We start from the raw sequence: 22,320 nt of genomic DNA, 5'->3' as shown, positions 1-22,320 counted from the left end.
GAATACTTGCGGTTGGATAATTTAATCAATGTTTTTTCTTGTCATATATATTATTTGGCTGACCCCACCCTTTCCCCCTTTTAACTTTGTGACTAAGCTTAAGCGGATTGGCTGCAATGAAGTACAAACTATTTTACATTATTCTAAGTAATAAGATGTTAGATCTCATTTGGTGATAGTTAAATTATATATATATATATATATATATATATATATATATATATATATATATATATATATATATATATATATATATATATATATATATATATATATATATATATATATATATATATATATATATTCTATCATGGTTTACTGCTTATATTTTTTGAGTTCGGGGTGGGGGGATGAGGGAAGGGGCTGTGGAGGTTCATGTCTATGTGGCAGATCCTATGTTTACCACAGAGTCATAAAACATCAAATGTTTACGGAGTACATAGCCAGTGTCATTTCTATGCAACCTAACTGATCATGCCCCTCCCATCACCTTCTTCTTCAGTACGTTTTTCTCTATAATCATACAACTATTTGACACTTAAGGCATGGCACATTGTGCATGGGGCGTCGATCTGAGAGATGGGACGTTTCAATAGAAATTCATTCATTCGCGCTGGCAAAGTTAGTTGGAGAACAATATTTTCAACAATATTTTCAAACTTTTCCCCTAGAAATACTAGCATATTTATATCAATTTAACTAGTATGCATATATTTTTATTGTATGTAGAGCTAATTACATTGATATTTTTAATTCTCATGTTTAAATCAATATTTTTTTGAGTCGATATTATTTTAGCAATAAAATTTATTATACAGAAAAAGACGCTTTAAATTATATAAAATTACCCAGACACAAGACAAAATATAAATGAAAATAAAGTCATAACAGATGTTGATAAGACAATAAAAAGTAAGATAATATACAAAAATATAACACATCAAGTGTAGAGACCTTTTCGCTTCCGAATGGACCGATGTATCTACAACTAAACTTGAGATTTTTTCAAATAGATGTTTTGATGATTACACCTACTGTTAATCTTATCATGTGTGCATTTAAATGAAATTAATAAGTGTCATATTAATGACTTGAATTAATTGTTCATTAAAGCATTATTTTCTTTAATTAATAAGCTTTGTTTTAAACTGAATAGAATTTAGTTAATCATATTGATATAAACTTACATTCTGTTAGCAAGAAATATTGTAAATCTTACTTTTCGATGCTTGACAACAAAATTTGTAGATACTATATTTCATTTTAATAATGCAGTCTGTTTGTTTTGCTTCTCAAAGCACTATTTTTCAATATAAACATGAACAGAAAAGTTTTTTTTTTATTTGAAAGCCTAGCCTTCTAAATCTTCGTACATTTTTTAGTTTACAATTAAGATTTGTTTTCATACGCACAGTTCATAATTTCTTTTGCTTGAAAAATTTGTACAGACTGACTTCTAAAAGGATTAGAAGGAATGACATTAAAACAAAGGAGCACATGCAAGCTGCTCATATATCAGGCTTTGATCATTTGTATAGAGGAAATAAACAAATGATTAGTTCTAGTTACAGTGAGATTTGATCATCTCATTATGTAACATTAAACTATATTTGCCTTATATGTGTAAAATTTGAAACTCTCTGGGGGTATCGTGTTCAAGACCAAGAACATTCATCATGCGAGGTGCCACCTTTACACTTCAGAATGTGTTAATTTTTTATTTCATTTACATAAAGTTTTGGGTCTTTTTACGATGTCTTCGTGACAGAAAGATCGATTCGTATAGTCAATTACCCAGTAATCTGACAGAGTAAATTTCCACGAAATGAATAATATCTTATCTCTGTAGCATCTCGCTAAATTATTGAATGAAATAACCAATAAAACACAATTATTTACAATTTTAAGACGGAGAACGGAAACATGAGTATTAGTTTACTTCTAGTTTTCTACAAAATTAAAAAAAAATATATATTTTTCTTACCCTTATCTACATAACAAGAAATTTGAAAAAGAAAAAAAGCAAGTGCGCATTGTACGAATTCAATAAAATTGAGAAATTTATTTTTAGAATTGTTTTGGAGGCAAAAACAGTCCTTTACTTTATGTTTGAAAAAAAAACTTATTTTTTGTCTTTTCTGTTTCATCTACAAAAGTTACATTTTTAATGCATTTTACTTGTAAATCTACGTTATCTATTTGCTAATGAGATAAAGGTCTACAAGTTTAATCCTTTAACCTGGCTATTGCACCACGATAGAGAAAATAATATGAGGCATTCTGACATTTTTAAAATCAAGCAAATATTTGATGGTGTAAATACCATGATTTTATTCCAGTTCATTAAAAAAAAATCAAAAACACAAAAGTGGTGAATGAATCAAATATAATGACATAATCCTCTTCAATTAAATTCGCTCACCACATAAAATTTCTCTTGATGTGTGCATAGTAAAATATCCATCATTCAAACCTTAACTAATGTAAATTGTTATATGTTGTATTTCATGAACCGCATTTAAAATGTGTCAAATTTCACCTCAACACTCACGCCATTACCATGAGGTATAATATTGTTTTCTGTGGAAGTTTAACCATAATTTCACAATTTGGTAATTGAGGAAATCATAATAATTTTTTTTGTCTAGGATAGGATTTTCCTGCTGCTTCTTTTTTTCTTTGGGGCATAATTTTTAGGATGCTAGCATGAAGTGTAAACAGATAAATCATGGAGAGACCATTATCTGTTCTACTGGAATTGTACCAATCGATTGTAAGATCGCCTCCTCGACAGCGGGAAAACAAACCATGTTACCTTTGTTTTTGACCTGAAGGATACATAAGGTAATTCCAAAGACTCTAGTATCCCATTCATGATGTTTATTTCAATAACAGTAGATCTTTGCATATTACATACGATATGTTTAAAAGGTGCTTCTAAAATACAAATTATGAGTAGAGCAAACACAAACCTCTAAAAACATTAGAGAAAGGATCAGGTGCCATGGAGAAGTGAGCATTCCCAGCCAACCGGTCACACCCATCGTGTGCCCCTCGTCATGATCGGGAAAACGGAAAAATCTGTAGACTATTTGGAGTGAAAATAATGGTCTTACAATTTCTCTGAAAGAAGTCGGTCAACATTAGACCAAACAGTAGATTGTATTTGCTTACAAGATCATTGTACAGAATATAGAATTTGCAAAATGTTGACTTTATTGAGACTGTTGATGTCCTTGTTTCGTCAACTAATAATCAAGTTTATATACCCCATCTGAAGGATAAGAGTAAACACTTCACATAATGAAAAATTACATCTAATTCAGTAGCTTTAAGGTGGTTTGAATTAGGGACCTATGTAGTAGCAAGGAATGCAGGCAATCAGGTAAGGTAATTTTAATCAAACATCGACAGAGAACTACAGAACTGTTTATAACATAAAAAGGCTATGTAATTTGCTATCTACCGCTTTGTAATTTAAATTTTACATGTCACTGACCTTGACAGAAATATATTTAAATAGGAGGTAACTTTTCTATGGATAAACTGTAAAATTTGGAAGTAGAGAAGTTCAAGATCGAAGTATTAACAACTACAGAAGGGTTATAGTTGTCATAAATAACAAAAAAAACATTAATAATACGCTTACTATGAATTATACTGTATTTAAATTTCCTTGTTCAGACCTTGCAATAATGAGAGATTTCCAATGAGATGCATGAAATAAAAAATAAACATTTGAGAATCTTTCGTATTTTGGTTGATTATTCTGGTACTAAGTATTCTTACACAACAACAATCGAAACAAGATATATGGTAATAACTTAAACAGCTTTAAAATACTTGTAATCAAAATATATCATCTACGCTTGAGATTTTGGAAGATACATCTATAATATACATTACACTGCATTTATCAGCAAACAACTGATGAATAAGCAAATATATCTCTAAATGTATTGTAACTGATTTTCAATATTGAGAAAGAATATTCTGAATTCATTTTTTTATTATTATTTTCTTTTCAAATCAATCTACATATATATTTTAAAATTTTAAGACTGTAAGCATTACAAAAGAGGAACAAATGCACCTTGTACATAGTTTTGAGAAGGTAAACTTGTTTCTTGATGAAAATACATAATGTGAATGAGACAGATTAAATGAAAATAATACATATCTTTATGTCTAGAAAGTCTGTGGTACATGACAACAATATAATACCACAATAAACATGTGAATAACAATTCTTCCTTTATGCCCTATGATATTGATATTAAAGCTTGCTGTGTTATAATATATGATTGTATATTGTAGAAGGAGTGAGGCAGATTACTAAACAACTCTATAATTACATTACACGACATGTTCAGGCAGATCATGACGTCGCTTGCTTCCATTTGACGTCATTAATACACCACTGAAGTTTGATGTTCGGGATGTACTGAAATTCCGCCGACCTTGGTTACAGATTGTAAAACATAGTTTTTGTTTTAGTGTTTCCCAGAATCTCTCACTGAACCAGCAGTACAGAATAAAATTAAATGTAGACTTCAGCGGCATGAGAAAAATAGCTATATACAGAAGAATATAAAAGGTGTGTCTGTCAAAGTTACTTTTGTAAAGAAAAGCATTCATTACGACATACGGTGCCTCGCATACAAAGAAAATAATTATCAAACATACTAGCATGACTGAAATTTTCAGTTGCTCATTTGACAAAACTCTTTGCATCGAATGGTCTAGTCCAACATTGTTTCTGATGTATTTTGTAGACGCCCGGATTTCGTAAATCAGTCTAGTATTTAAAATTAAAAGGAACAAGAAAGGTAGTATGGCTGATAAAGTGCAATCTACAACCCAGCGATAAATCTCTTTTTCTTTGGGGTCCACGAATAACCAGGGTGCCGTGTGTGAGTATGTTACTGTTGGTCCACCACAGTCAGGTTCGTGTCTCACGGTCTCAATCTTGTTCTCGAAAAAGTAAGGTATCCGGATTACAAAGGAATACACAAAGACAGTAATGATAACAAAACGTGCTCTTCTGATGGAGCAGATCATGTTTGCTCTCAGGGGGTGAACAATGGCGACATATCGCTCAGCGGCCAAGACAACATTTATCCACACCGATGCACTGAGAAACGTCGTTAAAGGAATTCTTGTGTAGTTGAATACTATTCCAAAAAGAAAACCATCCTTTTCGTCAGTGAGGAAACGTTCAAAAAATCGAGGAAACAAAAAGACAAGAAATCCAAGATCAGCAACTGATAATGCGATTAGATAGCAATTAGTTGATGTGCACAGACTTTTCCGGGAAAGAACAATTATTGTTAAAATTATCCCAACGATTCCGATTGCAGAGATGATCGGAGCTAAGATGGAGAAGATAGTTAAGTAGCCGGGATTATCTGCCTCTGGGACGGTGAAATTCGGTTCTTGGATGCAAAGACACGGATTGTAAAACACAGATCCATTAATGATTTCCAGACACTCTAGATCATAGTCCGGTAGTGCATCGTGTGAAATATTGTATTGGCTCCGATTCTGATGGTCAAGTTGCGGGGACATCATAATGACAGATGTTCCATTTATAGCCCTAATTTATCCAGAGATGAAGGTTCCGATGAAATCAATCCATTCTGAAATAGAAAATAAAAAGTTCAATACGAATTGGCTAAAATTCTTTTTTAAAGTATGTTTGCTTATTTTCTTTTTGGGCAGAAAGTCATACAGAGGTGATGTCCAAAACAGATGAGCTTCTAAAAGAAAGAGAATTTCCTATAATCCCCGAGGTTTTCCCAGTGAACTTTGTCTGTGCTAAGACGTTCATACACAAGGTTTTATTTTTCGAAAAGTCTGTATCGTGCTCTGGTTAATGGAAAGAGTGATGCAATGAAATGTAATTATAGTCTCTAAAAAACAACCCTCGCTAGAACTATCATTTTGATAAGATATTATGACGCTTAAACAAATGAAAAGCAGTTCTGGGGGCATTAGTACACCCATTGCGCTCTTTCATACCAAACAACTGAGTTCCACTTTACTTGTTTTTTATTAAACGAAAATCATTGTAATTCCGTTTTTTTATACTTTCGATTTCATTTCTAGCATTTTTATCACATGTACACATCATTTACTTTAAGAACTATGAATGTATTTAAGCAATCTGTGATTCTAAACTTGGGATTATTTCCCGTTAATTGTACCATTATTTGAAATCGTATACTTTTTTCAAGTTTTTTTTTCATACCAGTACCAGAAGTCCTTTTTGTAAAGAATTTTTAAAGACTTTATTCTAACCAATGATTTAATATGCTAGAACAATACGATTCTAGACAGTCAAGCTTGTAAATATCGTTATTCCTCTAAACATGGTGCAGTCACACTTAACACGCCTACGACGAGTATCTCATTTGAATGCAAAGATGATAAATGAACAAGAATACATATACACAGAAAATATTTTTTGAATTGAAAATTTTTTCCAAGCAAATTTTCAACCTTTATTTCTTACCTGTATTCCCAAGATGAGTTTGAAAATAAATAAGTAGTGTAACATAGCTATTCAGCTGCCCTAGAATTAAATGAATTTTCTTAAATATAATCATTTTTCAACCTTGACAGTCTCCTCTTAGAGAAGGGTGGGGAATGACATATAATAGATCATTGTCTTATCAAAGACATTTATATTTTCCGGCATTGGATATAATTAAGTATCAGGGAAGATATTAGTACATACATAAATTAAAAGTCAAGATAGAAAAATTTAAGCCTAAACAAAAAAGACAACAAAGATATGGATAAAGAGAGAATGAAGGTTTTGTTGAAAATAATAAAATAGAAACTAACGCTCAACGATCAAATATTCATCGTATTTCAAAAGCGAGGATGGAAATTCAATGTTTACATATCATGATACGATATTATATTATATATTTTAAAACACATATAGAGAATATTCAATGTTTTGAAGTTGAATGTGGAATTTAATTTATTTCAAGAGTGAGACAAGATTTTTTTTTTAATTTTCTCAAGTGTGAAGCACGAGTGAAAATATATTTTAAAATAACCTGTCTCACGAGTGAAATAAATTTTATATTCAACTACAAAATATTGAATTTTCCATTTATTACATTTTCTTTAATTATTTCTTTGTCTCTGTCTTTTTGTAACACAGTGTCATAGACTGTGATACCATAGTTGAGCGGTTGAGATGTAACAGCTAAGGGATTGTGAGATTGAAAAAAGTAAAGATGGATTTCAACAACATATTTGGAGAAACATGGGCAGTTTTAATGTCTGTCAGGATGGCTTATATACTCTATCTTATAACAGGCCAGGGAATATTTTTACAACACTCGTCGTGAAGGGACGGAACATCGAGAGTTTTGCCGCACTTCTGATGTTCTTTCATACTGTGACAAAAAAAACGCTTTGATATTTTTTCAAACTGAGAAAATATTACTTTTATTCAATAAATGTTGAAAATGTAAATAATGTCATTTTGGTTTACTGAAAGAACTAAATTTTAAGACTTGTTTGTTTTTGAAAAATAAATCTGCAAAGGTAAACTAATATCTATTTCCACACTGAATTACGGAAGGATTCTTCGGTTTACTCTTTATCTATAGGAAGATACCTCAAGCAGGTTTATCGGATAAGATAAAAGGCCCTATACTGACCGATTAACAGAAAATTTTGTGCATTGAATATCTAGAGACCTGTAGATTTCTCATCAAACAAATCCAAGGTAGATATTGATAAAGGTACTGACGAATTTATCATTTTCTCTTCGACTCGAGAAATATAAGTGGCCGAAGTAAACTTTATGAAAAAAAAAAAAAAATAGGCCCATCTATTGTATAATTTTTCAATGCATATATGAATATTTTCTAAAAAAAATCATTTACATGATAAAAATCTAACCTTTATCAACTTAAATACTTTTTGTTATTTCATTTAAGATATGTGTTGCAAAAATACATAATGCTTTAGTTACAAAAGAAAGGTACTCCTCGTAATAAAGAATTCAGAAGCCATTTTTACACCATTATTAATCTTTCAATAAATGATATGGTTAGCAAATTATCATTTCATTGACATTTAAATAAGCATTGCTTTTTCCTGGCCGGAATTTGTTATGTCAATATAAATGACAATTATGAGTAGCAACTATTGACGGGAAAGCACCTTGGAAGCAAACACGGGGAGCGTCTTTATATGTCTGATATTGATAAATAAAAACGCGGTTATATATGCTTTAGAAATATGGTACTTCGTTACTAGCCGATTTAGACTGGGTAGAGTTTCACAATACATATAATTGTATATATTATGATAGTGTGTACCTATTCAATTACAACTATGTCGATTTTTTCTTCATTTTGTAATCAATCACCATTATTTATATTTCTCAGAGCAGTATTTTCATAATTTGTTTCTTTTTTTAAGTGAAACTTTTTATTTTTTAACTAAATGGTAAAAATACCATATTCACGAAAGAAAATTGACTAAAGTTTCACAAGCTTAATACAAAGAATTAAATCTAAGTACTTTGTTAATCTTGCAATCGTTGTGGTTTTAAATGCGTTAAATTAAAAAAAAAATCAATGTAACATATGGAACAAAATGATCCATCAAAGAAACACTTTCAAGCGTTGAATCACATATGTGACAATGTATGCATTGTCAGTCTATAGTATGAAGGATCCCGTGCTAAGACAGGTTTGAAGAAATACTGTTGTTACATCCTCACAAACAAAGATACATAGCGGATTCCAGTAAATGTTCTACCAAGCCTCTTTCTTTATACCTCAATAAATTATTAACAGCAGTGAAAGGGAAACTTTGGGAGTACTGTACAATAATATATTTTAAAAGTGGTACAAATCAGATGTGGGTACTTTAAAATTCCAAGGAACGTTTAGAAAATTTGAAATCACATCACTTTATACAACCATTCTCTACGATAAATTAAAGTCCAGGCTTTTTGACATCATTGACAGCTGCTTTTCAATAAAGTTGAAACTCATTTTGAAGTTAGTTACCTTGTCATTGGTCATTTGCAGCATTATAAGTATATGCCAAGTTTTAATTAGTTAATCACATAAATTTAAAGAAAGTGATCGATATAATTATACTTGTAGGGAAAGTTTGATATATCCTTTTGTTAACCAAAACAAAAACTCAACATGTTTTATTTTGTTGCACCCTTTGTGTTCCTACCGCTGTTTCCAGATGCAGGGATTTGTTTTTATGTTTTTGAAGAATTTTAATTGCAGATAGGAGTAAACCGTCAATTAATAACACATGTATACAATCCACATCTTCCGAGCAATGTGGGTGGCGTGACAGTGCTGAAATCTTGGTGTACACACTGTACACTTTACCCAAGCTATGAGTAACCTGACAAAGCAAACTGTACATAGCACTGAGCTGACATTCTACACTTAATTTAACTGTAGAATGACATGGCTGATATCGGCCATCGTACTTTATGATAAATGTGATGACTTCAACTTTTCAATGGTCAATATCACTTACAGTTGTAGCAATATACCCTTGTCACCTGCATATGGGGTTTATGTTTCTCAGTTGATTCGATACGCAAGAGCATGATCTACGTGCGAACAATTTCTAAAGTGAGGCAAGCTATTGACAAACAAGATGATGAAACAAGAATATGAACAGTCGTGTTTAAATTCATCATTTCGCAAGTTCTATGATCGATACAATTAACATGTCAGCAAATACAACCTATCAATAAGTCAAATGCTGACTGTCGTTTTTCTTACTAATTGTTAGGCCATTATTTACATACTGAATTGCCGACGGATTTTTCCGTCTTTCCCGACCATGACAAGGAGCACAAGGCGGATGTGTTCAGTCGGCAGGGGATGCTCATACCTCCATGGCACCTGATCCCACCGTTGCTGTTTTAAAGGTCCGGCCCGTGTTTGCTCTACCTCTGAATTGTATTGTTTTAATGAACTTTTGAGCTTAAATACTGTTCGTTATCTCCATGTTTATCTATTACAGGAATGTAAATTTCAAACATAAAGGATTTCCTGTATCAGATTTATTCAGATTTCTCAGTTAAAGTCTACATGGACTCTCTCTCTCTCTCTCTCTCTCTCTCTCTCTATATATATATATATATATATATACATTCCTTTTTATGCACTTCACCATAGCCTTTTCTTAAGAAAAATATAACTATGATAAAGTAATGTATATGTGAAATCTTCTAAAATATTAATATATCAAAAAAAAATGTCTTCTTTAATTGTAATTAAATTGTCTGGAGATAAAATAGGGATACATTTGACTACCCACCCACTCCCCTCCCCTACATTTTTATGCAAATATGCATTATGATACAATATTATTTCTAATAATTGGGGTATAAGTATTTTACCGAGGGGATAAAAAAAAATTCCAGTAATTCAGTGCCTTTGTTCAACTAAACGTATGTTTTTAAAGAGTATTCCTTTATCAAATATTTTTTTATTGTTTTCTCAGTGTACTAGTATATAAAATTATCTATAGAGATTTTATACTTTGTCGTGTTTTGCCATTATTAGTGTTAACAATACACATTTAAGAAAGAGAAAGGTATATTTACTCAACATTATTTTGATAAAATACACGTATTAAATGTGCATATGAGATTTCGATAACTATACTTAAGACAAACTGTAGAAGCATCTATTTTTTACTCGTCAATTTTATTGGGAATATACCCAATTTCCTTTATTTTTTGACATTCTAACACTATTAATCCAAACTAATGACATTTTCAATCTATTTTTGTCCTGTTTATTTCATTTGGAATTACCATTAGGAAAAGGTGATTCAATCAGTTGATTTATTGATAGAGATCACATTTGAAAAATCAAACAGCTGGCATTTTCCAGGCAAAGAATGATGAATTAAACTACAAAATAATACACTGCTTGTTATATTATTTAAAAAATATACATGTATACAAGTACATGTTGTACAGGAGTAAGATAAGGCTATTATTTATAGCAGTTTCATCTAGGAAGTAATTTGAATAATTTCTAAGTGTTTTTTTTTTTTTTAATTTTTATACCAAAATGTGTTCTAATGATATCTTGACCCTGCACGCTACTACGGTATACAAAACCTAATTTTGAAGGCTACATTTGTAACTCGTGCGATTATATAATACATGTTTACACCAATGACAAAAGGCCCTTATATCAATTTACAACAGAGAAATAAAGTCATAAAGATGAGACGTTGCACAGATTGACGGTGAACGTCAATGCTGATTTTTTAAACCACGTGCTTTTAAGTTTGCCGTATTCTGAATTATTGAAATAATATGATGTAATGATTTATTTTCATTCATAGATGTATATTTGATTTGTGTCTGAATTCCTATGAATCCCTGCATGAATCCCACTTCTTAAAAAAAAAGAATTTTATTTATGGTCGGTTTCTTTGCTACATTCATTCATTATCTAGTAGATTTTTAAACGAGTTACTAATTTAAACAACATTCTACGAACCCCTTAATAACTTGGTGTCTTTGTGAGGCGATTTTCGAGTAATGAACTCAAGTTTTAAATTTTTCAGCCTATACTTATCCTGGGATTCTGACTGTAACTCTTTATTATTATTATTATTCCCTCGTTTTTCAGACACGGGGTACATTATATACGGATAAACACAGTGGGGAATTGGTTCACTTTACACCTGTGCAGTGTGCACTGATAAAACACGAGGCACAGAATCTCTTTTACCCAGATCATGGGGTGCCTTTATCGTACAGAAGATAGGGGATTTCAGACTTCTTAATCATTCATTTTGGAGTATGTAACTATTTTATCTGCTATAATCTAACCTATATCGAAAATAGAATCCGATTATACTCAGATTGAAGATTTCTATGTTCAAAAACATAAAATTTCAACTTAAAAGTTAAAATTTTTTGGGGTTAATTTAAGTTATCTGGCGCCATTATGTAATATGATAATAATAATTAGGTTTTCTCCTAATGGTTTTGTGATATAAGAAGTTTTCATTACGTGATATTGAATGCTCAATCCTGACTCACAATCGCGAAAGCAAAAAATTTAGTTTTTTAAAGAATTGTAGAAATTCAAGTTTGAACATGATAGATATACTAGTTACGCCTAGATTTCCATTTTCTTGATCCTTAATTGTTAACAAACTCTCCATACACATCTGTTGTTTTTATACATATATACTTTTTTATATTTTATTCGAATGAATACAAAGAGAACGTTCACACCCCGTACATGATACATTAATAGTGCACTTGAAAGTCGAGGCGCATTCAGCAAAATTATCATTGACAAAATATTTTGATTCTGATAACTTATTTCTATTTCAATGCAATAACTCATTATTTCTGCATACCGAAATCAACATTCTATGGAAGCATTGGTATAGAATATTTCCTCTCCCGCCGCGAAAGAAGTTTTTAATTATAACATGAAAAGCAGCCATATTATTATCGCCACAAAATAATTCCGACGAGAAGCCTTCATAGTCAGGCCGAGAGAGTGTGAGCAAGACGATACCACATGTATATGAGACTGAAAGTTTTAAGAAAGTCCCTAGAAGCTCCTGGATATTAAAGATTTAGTAGAGTAAGAATTAAGTCTTTTTAGTTAATATGTTTACTATTTCTAGTTGTCATGATCATGATGATTAATGGTTTAAGAATTATATTTCTCGGAAGATCAACACAAGCTTAGAATAAAGCAACAGACGCTATTTCTGTAATAATATAGAAATAAAGCCTATATTATATTACTTATGCACCTTTTTCATCTCATTTCTCTCAAAGAATTATGAATTTGACCCCCCCCCCTTCCCCACTTTCCGCCACTGTTAGTGCAATGTAGGAAATTTCATTTGAAATATATGCTATTCACTTATAGTGTATTTGATATAAATCAAAATATTATGCTATCTTTTTCAAAAGTCATTATTACTTATATGTATTTGTCGTGTAATTTACTGTTGTTGGTATACCTTAGTTTTATAATGCAGTCTAATATATAAAATAATATAATGTGCTGTATCCAAATGGCAATCGGATAAAGGATCACATTGAGTGACTAAAAGAAAATTGCAAAACTTACAATTGATTTTTGTCATTGAGTTTATATAAAAGAATGTTTTTTCTTAAATGTTTAATTCACTGGTGCTTTTCGATTGAGCGATACCTATAGCTATAGATTTTAGAACACTACACTAAAACATTAAAATGCTTCAGACAGATTGAAGGGAGAAATTCTATGGTTACAGTTAATATCTTCTCTCAGAGATCGACTTTTTATTCAATTTCCAAGATGTTTCTTCTATGCCATGGATCATATTCTGTTGAAATACTAATGGTTTATTGGCACCCAGCAGATTTGCTTAAATCTAACTATGTGGAGTCAGTTTGATTCATTCGGTAAATTTAAGTTTCAGTGGTATTGAATATTTGCAAAATTGTTTCCAGGAACCACAACTTTCTTGCCATTTGTACTTGTATTTCTTTGGCAAAATAATAGAATTCTCATGGATCTAATGTTATTCGCGTAATATCCTTAATTAAATTCAATTAATACCAATCCATTTGTAATAATTTCAGCCATGTTCAAAGAAAACATTTCTTTGACCGTTACACATTTGGAAATTACACGACCATTTATCCTGGTTTCATAAAGAATATTATAGCTTTTTGTGTAGTATGTTTTTTAACGAATTTCATATGTGATTAATTAACCTACTTAGTCTGTAAATATACCTAGATAAATTTGTACAATCATTAATCGGGCACAAAACGTTAAGTAAAACAAAACGATACAGACAATCGCCACTTTATAAAACACACATTAGCTGCTTGCAACAATTTGAGAAAGCTCTATAGAAGTGTATTTTGAGGAATACTTACGGTCCTGAAATCACCGCCTGAATATTATTAAACCCTGCCACTTACAATACAATCCTATTTCTCGTCTACCTTTGTTTGTTGTTTACATTAATTAAGGTAAACAAATGAGATTTGTCATGCTGACTGACCTCTTAAGATCACCTCTGTTTCCCTGATTACTATTATAATATTAAGCCATCACCCTAATACACCTGTGTCCCATCATTGCAGTACTGCTTCTGGCATTTATGCTATAGTTTTATGTCTTTCGGAGTTAACTTGGGCCACTGCAAAATCTCTTTTAATCCCAGAAAGAATTAATTTTGGCTTAGACAAAGCTTTTAACTTTTGACAAAAGAAAGGGGCTACTGTATACTTCATTTTCATTACGATCGTATATTTTTCTCAAAGCATTTTTCATTCAAGAAAATGTTTTTTTCTGCCTAAAGATGACAAGTGACATGAATTATAAAAGCAGCTGATCTCTGTATCTATATATAGAAAATTTCAAGCTAGAGATGACATCTTAATTGTACTTTTATTTATGACAAGTTTCATCTAAGCTAATTATGACTCGGTTATATAATCCATGTTAAATCTACGTTTAATGTCCACCTGAGCTATAATTCAAAATTGAAAATACACTTGACAAAAATTAACTACCACAAGCGAAGAATACGGGAGGTAATGAATATTGGTGGTCAGTCACACAGGTGGTGAAATATCACTACTCTACAGAGAAGCAGACTGCAGACAGGTGTCACTCCAACACCCCCACCCCATCGCAGCTTTATCAGTTTTCCTCAAGCCCTCAGAATCGGTCAATGTAAAAATTAAATTGCCCAGTTTAACGTATAAATCGGTCAGTGCAAAAATCCATGAAGCCCAGTTAAATTGTACAGCTTACAGTATTTATTCGTATTTAAACTATTCTGTGTATGGCTTCTTAATCATACATAACATATGTATAGAGTTTATTTGATGAAATAAGATTTTGTAAGAAGGGATGATTGCTCTTCATGTGCTGGTTTTCTTTTAATAATAATCAATCCTGCAGTTAGTAATATTTCTTTGCTTTCACAGATTGTAATTTATAATTAAAAACAATTAATTTCATTTGATTGATCAGAAAGTAACATTTTCGTACATTTATGTCTTGTCATTAAAGATAGATGGAAAGAGGTGTCATCTCTCCCGACCCCCAAAACCCCAAAATATTGTCTTTCCTGATATACTTTATTTTAACAAATAAAATATACAAAATGAATATTAAGATAGTCATTTTGTACATTTTATTTGTTAAAATAAAGTATATCAGGAAAGAAAATATGAATAAATAAAAAAGGATATACACCCAAGAATACATATTACAAATGGTCCCTCAGCTCTACAAAAAAAGCAAAACAAAAAACAAAAAACAAAACAACAAAACAAAACAAAACAACAAAACAAAGAAATAAACACAAAAATCAGGTTAATGCACGTGTACTTATTCAACATTTTACCCCGGAAATACTTCGGCATAGACACCATACATAAGGGTCGGAACTCTACATGTTTATAAGAATGGCTCGTTATTATCAGAACATACCTAGAACTTCCTTGCACGAGAATGTTTTAACACTTTAACCCACGCCAGTGGATGCCTTACATCTCACAAAAACCAAGAAGTGGTCATTTTTTATCGTATGCGTGGAGCTCTGATTGGCTATATTTCATCGTTATTATGTACATGGTTAATGGCGATAAAACACGAGTAGAATCTCTCTTTTGGATTATACATGTCTAGGTGTTATATCCGCTGGACATATATGCCTGTTTCAATACGCTAGTTTATTACTTAATATTCAAACAAACGCTTTATATTGTTATAGTTTTAAAACATGACGGGATGGCTAAGTGCCTTTATATTTCCCAATGCAAAGGAAACCAAAATAAAAAAAAAGTAAAGTTTGCAGACTCGGAAGTGAGCTAAGTATTAACTGAGTCTAGATCAGGTTTAGTTCAAGAACAGCATGTGATGTGACCACATTCTGACAGAATTGTGGAAGTGTAGGTACAGATGCGTCTACAAATGCTGATCAAAATCGTTGACCGTGTATGCGGTGATGGCTGACAGTACCACACCGTCGATTGTCTTCAAACTTGTTTTAACATTTTTTTTTTAATTTCTTTACTGCAAAACGTTGGTTGCATATTTTGTGATTTTCTGTGCTACTTCTCACTTTAAATGGTTGCAAAAAAGTAAATATACATCGGAGTTTTACTTTGTGTATTCTTTTAAAAGAAATACTTATCTTTAAACTTTCTGAATCGTTTGAAAGGAAGACTTTATTTTTACACTTTCTGAATCGAAAAGAAGACTTTATTTGTTTATAAATAATTTTATTCACAAAAATTGAATTATATTGGGCAGCAGACAAAGCCTATCCCAGATAGCAAGACTACATCGGGCCAACGTTGGTTGATGGTTGGTAGGTTGGTATAGTGTTGGCGTTGGACGGTAAATGTTGGCCCAACATTGGCCCAACGGATGATATGTTGGCGTGAAAGCTGGTCCATCGGTGTTGGGTATGCGATGTTGGGCCAATGTTGGTCCATTGTAGTAAATGTTGGCATGAAACATGACCATTATATGTTGGGCATTTGATGTTGGCCCAACGTAGGTCCAACCAAGTAGATGTTGGCTTAAAACAAAGCCACTGTGTGTTGGGATGTAATGTTGGCCCAACATAGGGCCAACCAAGTAATGTTGACATGAAACACATGAAATGTGTGTTGGGCATGTAATGTTGGTCCAATGTTGGCCCAACGTAGTAAATTTTGATTATAATGAGGTATTGATATGGCTTTCAACGTTGGCCCAGCGTTGGTTCAACGGAGTGAATATTGGGATAAAATCAACTTTCATTAACATACATATGGGTGATCTGTTAATTACACATATTAAATTTGTATCTTTTAGAACCAATTAAGCTTCTTTCAATAGAAACATTTCATCTTTCGTTAAAATATTATGAACAATGGATTATCTTAATAGCCCATTTATTAATAATTCACAGTGTATGTGTTAATAAAAATGAAAAATTATTCCAGAACCTAATTTATGAAAATAAGATTTTTAATACTGATTTATGTTTTTAATTTGTGTCCGAGACCATTGCAAATACATGTAGAAAGTTTTAATTATTCTGCACAGTATATAATTTTGTAGATTCTATATTTAGCATCATGGAACTTAAAGTGCTGAATTTTAGAGCTCCAAATAATTAGGTCAGTGGTGAAATCCACTGGCTCAGCAGGTGACTGGCCGGTTTCCTAGGAAACAGGCATCCTAATCAGCTCTGTTTCGTAAACTCGGAGTGGTCACATCTTATCACTTGCAACACTTGAACAAAGCATATACATGTGCGTGTCCGTTTTGAATCGCAAGACAGAGAAAATGGATTGTTTTAGCCCTTGAAATGTAAGTATAGTCGTTTTAGGTGTGATTGATAGAATTTTATCTCTGTGAAAGTTTTAACTTGAGCATAGTTTGTAAAATTGAACAAGTTATTTAAGAATTGCAATTTTCAAAATGTGCATGTATATTTACTAGTAATCTCTTTAGTTATAACTTATAAGTAGTAAGTGACATCATTTTTGAACGGATTAAACTGATAAATTTTTCATATCATTTATAGCATCTGGTGGGGAGAAAACCCTTTGTGTTACAAGGCCATTGATGTTTGGAATGTAATGGACAGTGAGTGATTTATCTCAATTATCAGTGTGAGAGACATGGATTTTACAGACAAAGAAACAATAACATGAACAGGAAAAAAGGAGTGAATGGTTCAGAAGTAATATGGGCAGGAGAACATTCCAAAGTTTCACAAATTTGAACACTGGGACTCTTATTCTAGAGGAATATTATAAAGTGACTGAAGTGATATGGGATAGACTTAAGAAAACATTGAACTACCTTTATTTCCCTCTGTTGATTTCATTCCATAGGAGTGAGAAAAAAATTGAACATTTGTTTGAGGAACAAAATTTAACATGCAGGATTTATTCAATCAATTGTGTGTTTTACTCATAATTATGGAAATAAAAAGGTTACAGGAATTCATATTGTTGAACCAAAATAATTCAATCGCCGATCATTTGCCAACATGTTTATAGAACGTAGTGCCAACGTTGGTCCAACATTCATTCTTAGCTTTAAAAAACATTGAACCAACATTGGGCCAACAGGAAGTTAAACGTTGGGCCATTGTTGGGCCAATGCCAGATAACCAACCATCGAATGTTGGCCCAACGTCGAGCCAACATGTTGGTTGAACGTAGGGCCGATGAGCAAGATGATGTTGGGCCAACGCATAAAACTGACAGAGGGCCAACGCAATTTTCACCGTTGGGCTTGCGTTGGCCCAACGTAAGCTTGCTATCTGGGATTTTAGCCCTCTCCCTACAACAAGGAAGACTTGTTTTGCGTTTGTACAATTGTCCAGCACTGCACCTGTATGCCAGGGTCAAGGGCAAGATTTTTCTGGACAGTTAAATTTAGTGTTTCAGACAATACATGTATTTGGATCATTTAGTGAGGAATCTCTTCTGCACGCGCGATAATGAAATGTTTGCGTGATTATATAGCTATGGTTCCCATTCACAGATTGATTTAAGGATCATTAAGGTGCCTTGGATTTTTTTTTACAGAAATTTTCTGTTTGTTTGCTTTGCACCTATGATAATATGTCATAGACCTTATTCTGGATTAAACCCGAATTTCACACACTGTATATATCTGTTCATTGAATTCAGTCTTTGAATTTACCAAACACTTTAAATGAATTGTAAGAAGAGATAGACATCGATGTCCAGCATCGTCTCCGCTCCCCAAACATTAATGAAACTGAATAAAACAGGAAGAATCAAACAGAGACCAGCGTGACAAGAAACAGTATTTCATACTGAAATGCTGCGGATAATCAGTTTATATATTTTGCCTTTTTGTGATGAGGGTTGCATGGTGAACACGATTTCCTAGATATCCTATTAATTCAGCCACACCCTCATCCTTACCCACCCGCAATATTTTTAATCCATGTTCAATATTTACTGAAAATTCCGAAAAAATATAGATATTCACATCTTTCGCTTTAACCGAATAACTTAACATTACGATTTACACATTTAGAAAATTATAATACGATTGTGAATTGTGAGTAAAAGATATTTCTCTCCCCAATAATCACAGATATACTTAGATTGACCAGAGAAAATTCTTTCTGTGGTTAATAAATCTCATCCTCCCAAGCACGAAGCCGATTATATAAATCATTTGCTCTTTTCGATAGATTGTTTCCTAAGCTTTCCAGTATTTAACACGGAAACATTGACTGACGCTGTATTCTTTCAAAACAAATGACTCAAAATTTACGCAATCCATCTCATAATGGTGCAAAAGAGTTGATTAAGTAAATCTACAGCCAGTCTCCTCAATTGAGATATATTTTCTCAAACTGTTTTAAAAGCAAGTGCACTTTTATAAACTTTAAGACGTCTTAGCAATTAATTATAGGTATTGAAAAGCACAGACCAAAATTAATAGTAAAATTTTCAAATTTTTCAAGACCTTGGCATATCAGATGAAGGATAAAACAAACAAAATCTGACGGCATCACAGGAAAAATCGGGGATATATTGAATTGTTCCGAACATTTGTGAGGGAATCTTGCTGAACTTTCTTCTACAGAAATAATTTAAATAGTACGATGATGGGGAAATCTGTAAGCAACATTTATTTCGATAAAGAAACAAAATAAGAGACACACAATACTTAGAGCATCCTTCACTTTCAGAAGTTATATTTATTTAAGACATTTCCTTAGGGAAGAAAACAAACTGTGACATGATCATGTGTTTTTAATTTTTAAGCTGAAAAATCTATACGATGCCGCAATGAAAGAAATTTTGAGAAGATGCAGATGCAATTTTTTTTATTATTCAGGAGTCAAATAAATAATTGTTATATTGTACGTGTTTTAACAAAAGCGACTTTTCTACACAGTATTGCATTGCATCTCATGGGACTTAGGCTGGATATTCGTATTCAGTTTCCAGTATATTGACGTGAACTCAAAAATTCAATTATTTGTTCTGTAGTGTTATCATGGGTTCTTAATTCTCACAAATTATTCATATTAGCATACTCTGTTTCCGATTCAAATGGAATTTGAGTAGCGGATTATTGAAAATGTTCACTCTCTCTTTTATAAGTAATATTTTTAATACATATATGAAGCTTACTGCGACCGTTTAACAATCGACCGCATATGAATAACCTAGATATATAAAACTTTATAAAAACGGATGCGAACTTCCGAGAATAAATGCTCACAAAAATATTAGTTGGATAGAAAAAAAATACCAATTATATTAAATTGCGAAAATACAATGCATTTTTTCAGACTTAAAATATACGAATATCGATGCTCACCTTTGAGGCTGGTTTCTGTTTTCCAAAATCCAGGAAATAATGAATGGATCCAGAACGTGAAACCAAGCAACCTTTCAGGCCGTGTACCGAATGAGATCTGGATCAAGTGCGCGCTTGTTGATACAGCTAACAAACATACGCCACATCGGAGTAGTGTTGTCCCTGTGATATTGTAGGTGTAGCAAATCAAGCGTCTGAACAACTATTTAATTTGACCTTTGACATTGAATCTACTTCTGCTTATAAATATCAAACATTGTAGAAACACGTTTGTACTTTTTTGCCTCATTTGAAGTTAAAGATCCCAAGCATGCGCAATGGCTTTTGATGGTTCTGGAGCTGTTAAATGAGGTGAATTAAAACTGTATTTGAACAACACGGCGCATGTAAAGGATAGTATTTTTAGATCCCTAATGAAAGCCAAAATAGAACAAAAAAAAGTCAATGAAACAATGAGCTAATTAAAAAAAGTTCCATGGCCCTAACAATTATAAAATGTTTTGATCTACACAGGTTAGACATTGAATGTGATTTTGGAGTTAATATCTTCCGCAGTAAATAATATTTTATGAGAATGAAAACAATGAACAGCCAGGCTCCTTTCCCTTCAAATTTCTACACTTAGATTAAAAATTAAAAAAAACTGTGTCTAGTTAATTAAATAATGGCACTCAACATTCATTATTGATACTATATATATATATATATATATATATATATATATATATATATATATATATATATATATATATATATATATATATATATATAACTCATACAATACTTTGTGTTGACAAATCAACCAATTTTGTTTTTTGTCGCGGAGTTTAATTGCACACACGTTAAATAAACTGAACGAAAGGAAGAATACGAAGAATCTATTTATCTTTGTAACTTTTGAAAACTAAAAGAGCAAAGTATGTTGAATAGTACGACAAAGACGTAAGTATTAGTGTTATTTAGGCGAATATTTTGTTTTGTGGGTTTGCTGCAGTTGAATGTTTAACCGACATTAGTCCCTTTTATCAGTGTACGCGTTACTTTTCTATTTGGATGATAAGAGATATATCGTGTGGCTCAAGGGAGTTGTGAAAGATAGGATATAAAACAGAAGCTTTCATGTTATTAATTTATTTCATGTTTTTACGAATTAAAAATAACACAAAAACACCAAACATAAAGATCATAATTTATAATCTCTTTTCTGGTATTTCATCGAAGAAGAAAACCTTTTCATTAGATCTGATAATACATGACATAAGCACAGCTGTACAAGAGGTATAAGGAATAGCGAACCCGAGGAAAATTGATCAGAAAATAATGTTCTGATAGTAATTACACATTTCATTGAATACAGACACGAGAATTAGTTCCATTAAGACAATTAATACCTTTACATTGGAGGAAATTAGAGGTTTGCATCAGATTTCACTCGGAATCTATCGGAAATCCGCAAAATTTCCGCTACCAAATGAGCTCAAGAAAAAAAGAAATTAGTAGTTAATTAGACTTGATGATTTTGTACATCATCCAAAACAAGACATACGACATATTGTCATTATAAACGATGAATTTCCCTAGAAAATTGGTCGAATTATGTCATAAATCATTTTTTTGAAGACATTTCTCTGATAGGTCGACTTTTTCTTTCTTCTAACGTGTACATAGAACTTATTAAGTCTTAACTAATAAAAGAATAAAGTGCACCCATACATTCCATTTCAAAATCTTTATCTTGTGAAAGCACTAAATTGTCATTTGGTTTCAAGATTTTTTAAGAATCATTTTTGTTTTATTTTCAATACTCAGAAATTGATCCAAAAAAAAAAAACAAACAAACAAACAAAAAAAAAAAAAACATAGGCACATGGGACCCAACGCTCACCTGAGTCATTCTCGCCCTATTGTTCTTCATCAG

The 22,320-nt window shown here is 31.9% G+C and overlaps 1 protein-coding gene across 1 annotated transcript; it reads right to left on the bottom strand.

The window, feature by feature from the left end:
• Positions 1–2,865: 2,865 nt before the first annotated feature.
• On the bottom strand, positions 2,866–20,671 carry LOC133203587 (probable G-protein coupled receptor 139). Its single transcript, XM_061339359.1, has 2 exons — positions 20,403–20,671; positions 2,866–5,639 (listed from the first exon to the last, which is right to left on the bottom strand). Exon 2 carries the CDS (start codon positions 5,569–5,571, stop codon positions 4,357–4,359), a length of 1,215 nt encoding a protein of 404 aa, XP_061195343.1. The 5' UTR covers positions 5,572–5,639; positions 20,403–20,671; the 3' UTR covers positions 2,866–4,356.
• Between the last annotated feature and the right edge of the window lie 1,649 nt (positions 20,672–22,320).

This window comes from Saccostrea echinata, unplaced genomic scaffold, assembly GCF_033153115.1.
Source record: "Saccostrea echinata isolate AGI-Se365-2 ecotype Australia unplaced genomic scaffold, CSIRO_AGI_Sech_v1 ptg000051l, whole genome shotgun sequence".
Lineage (NCBI taxonomy): Eukaryota > Metazoa > Mollusca > Bivalvia > Ostreida > Ostreidae > Saccostrea > Saccostrea echinata.
The sequence above is the reverse complement of the archived record's forward strand: the minus strand, read 5'-3'. Positions and strand labels throughout refer to the sequence as shown.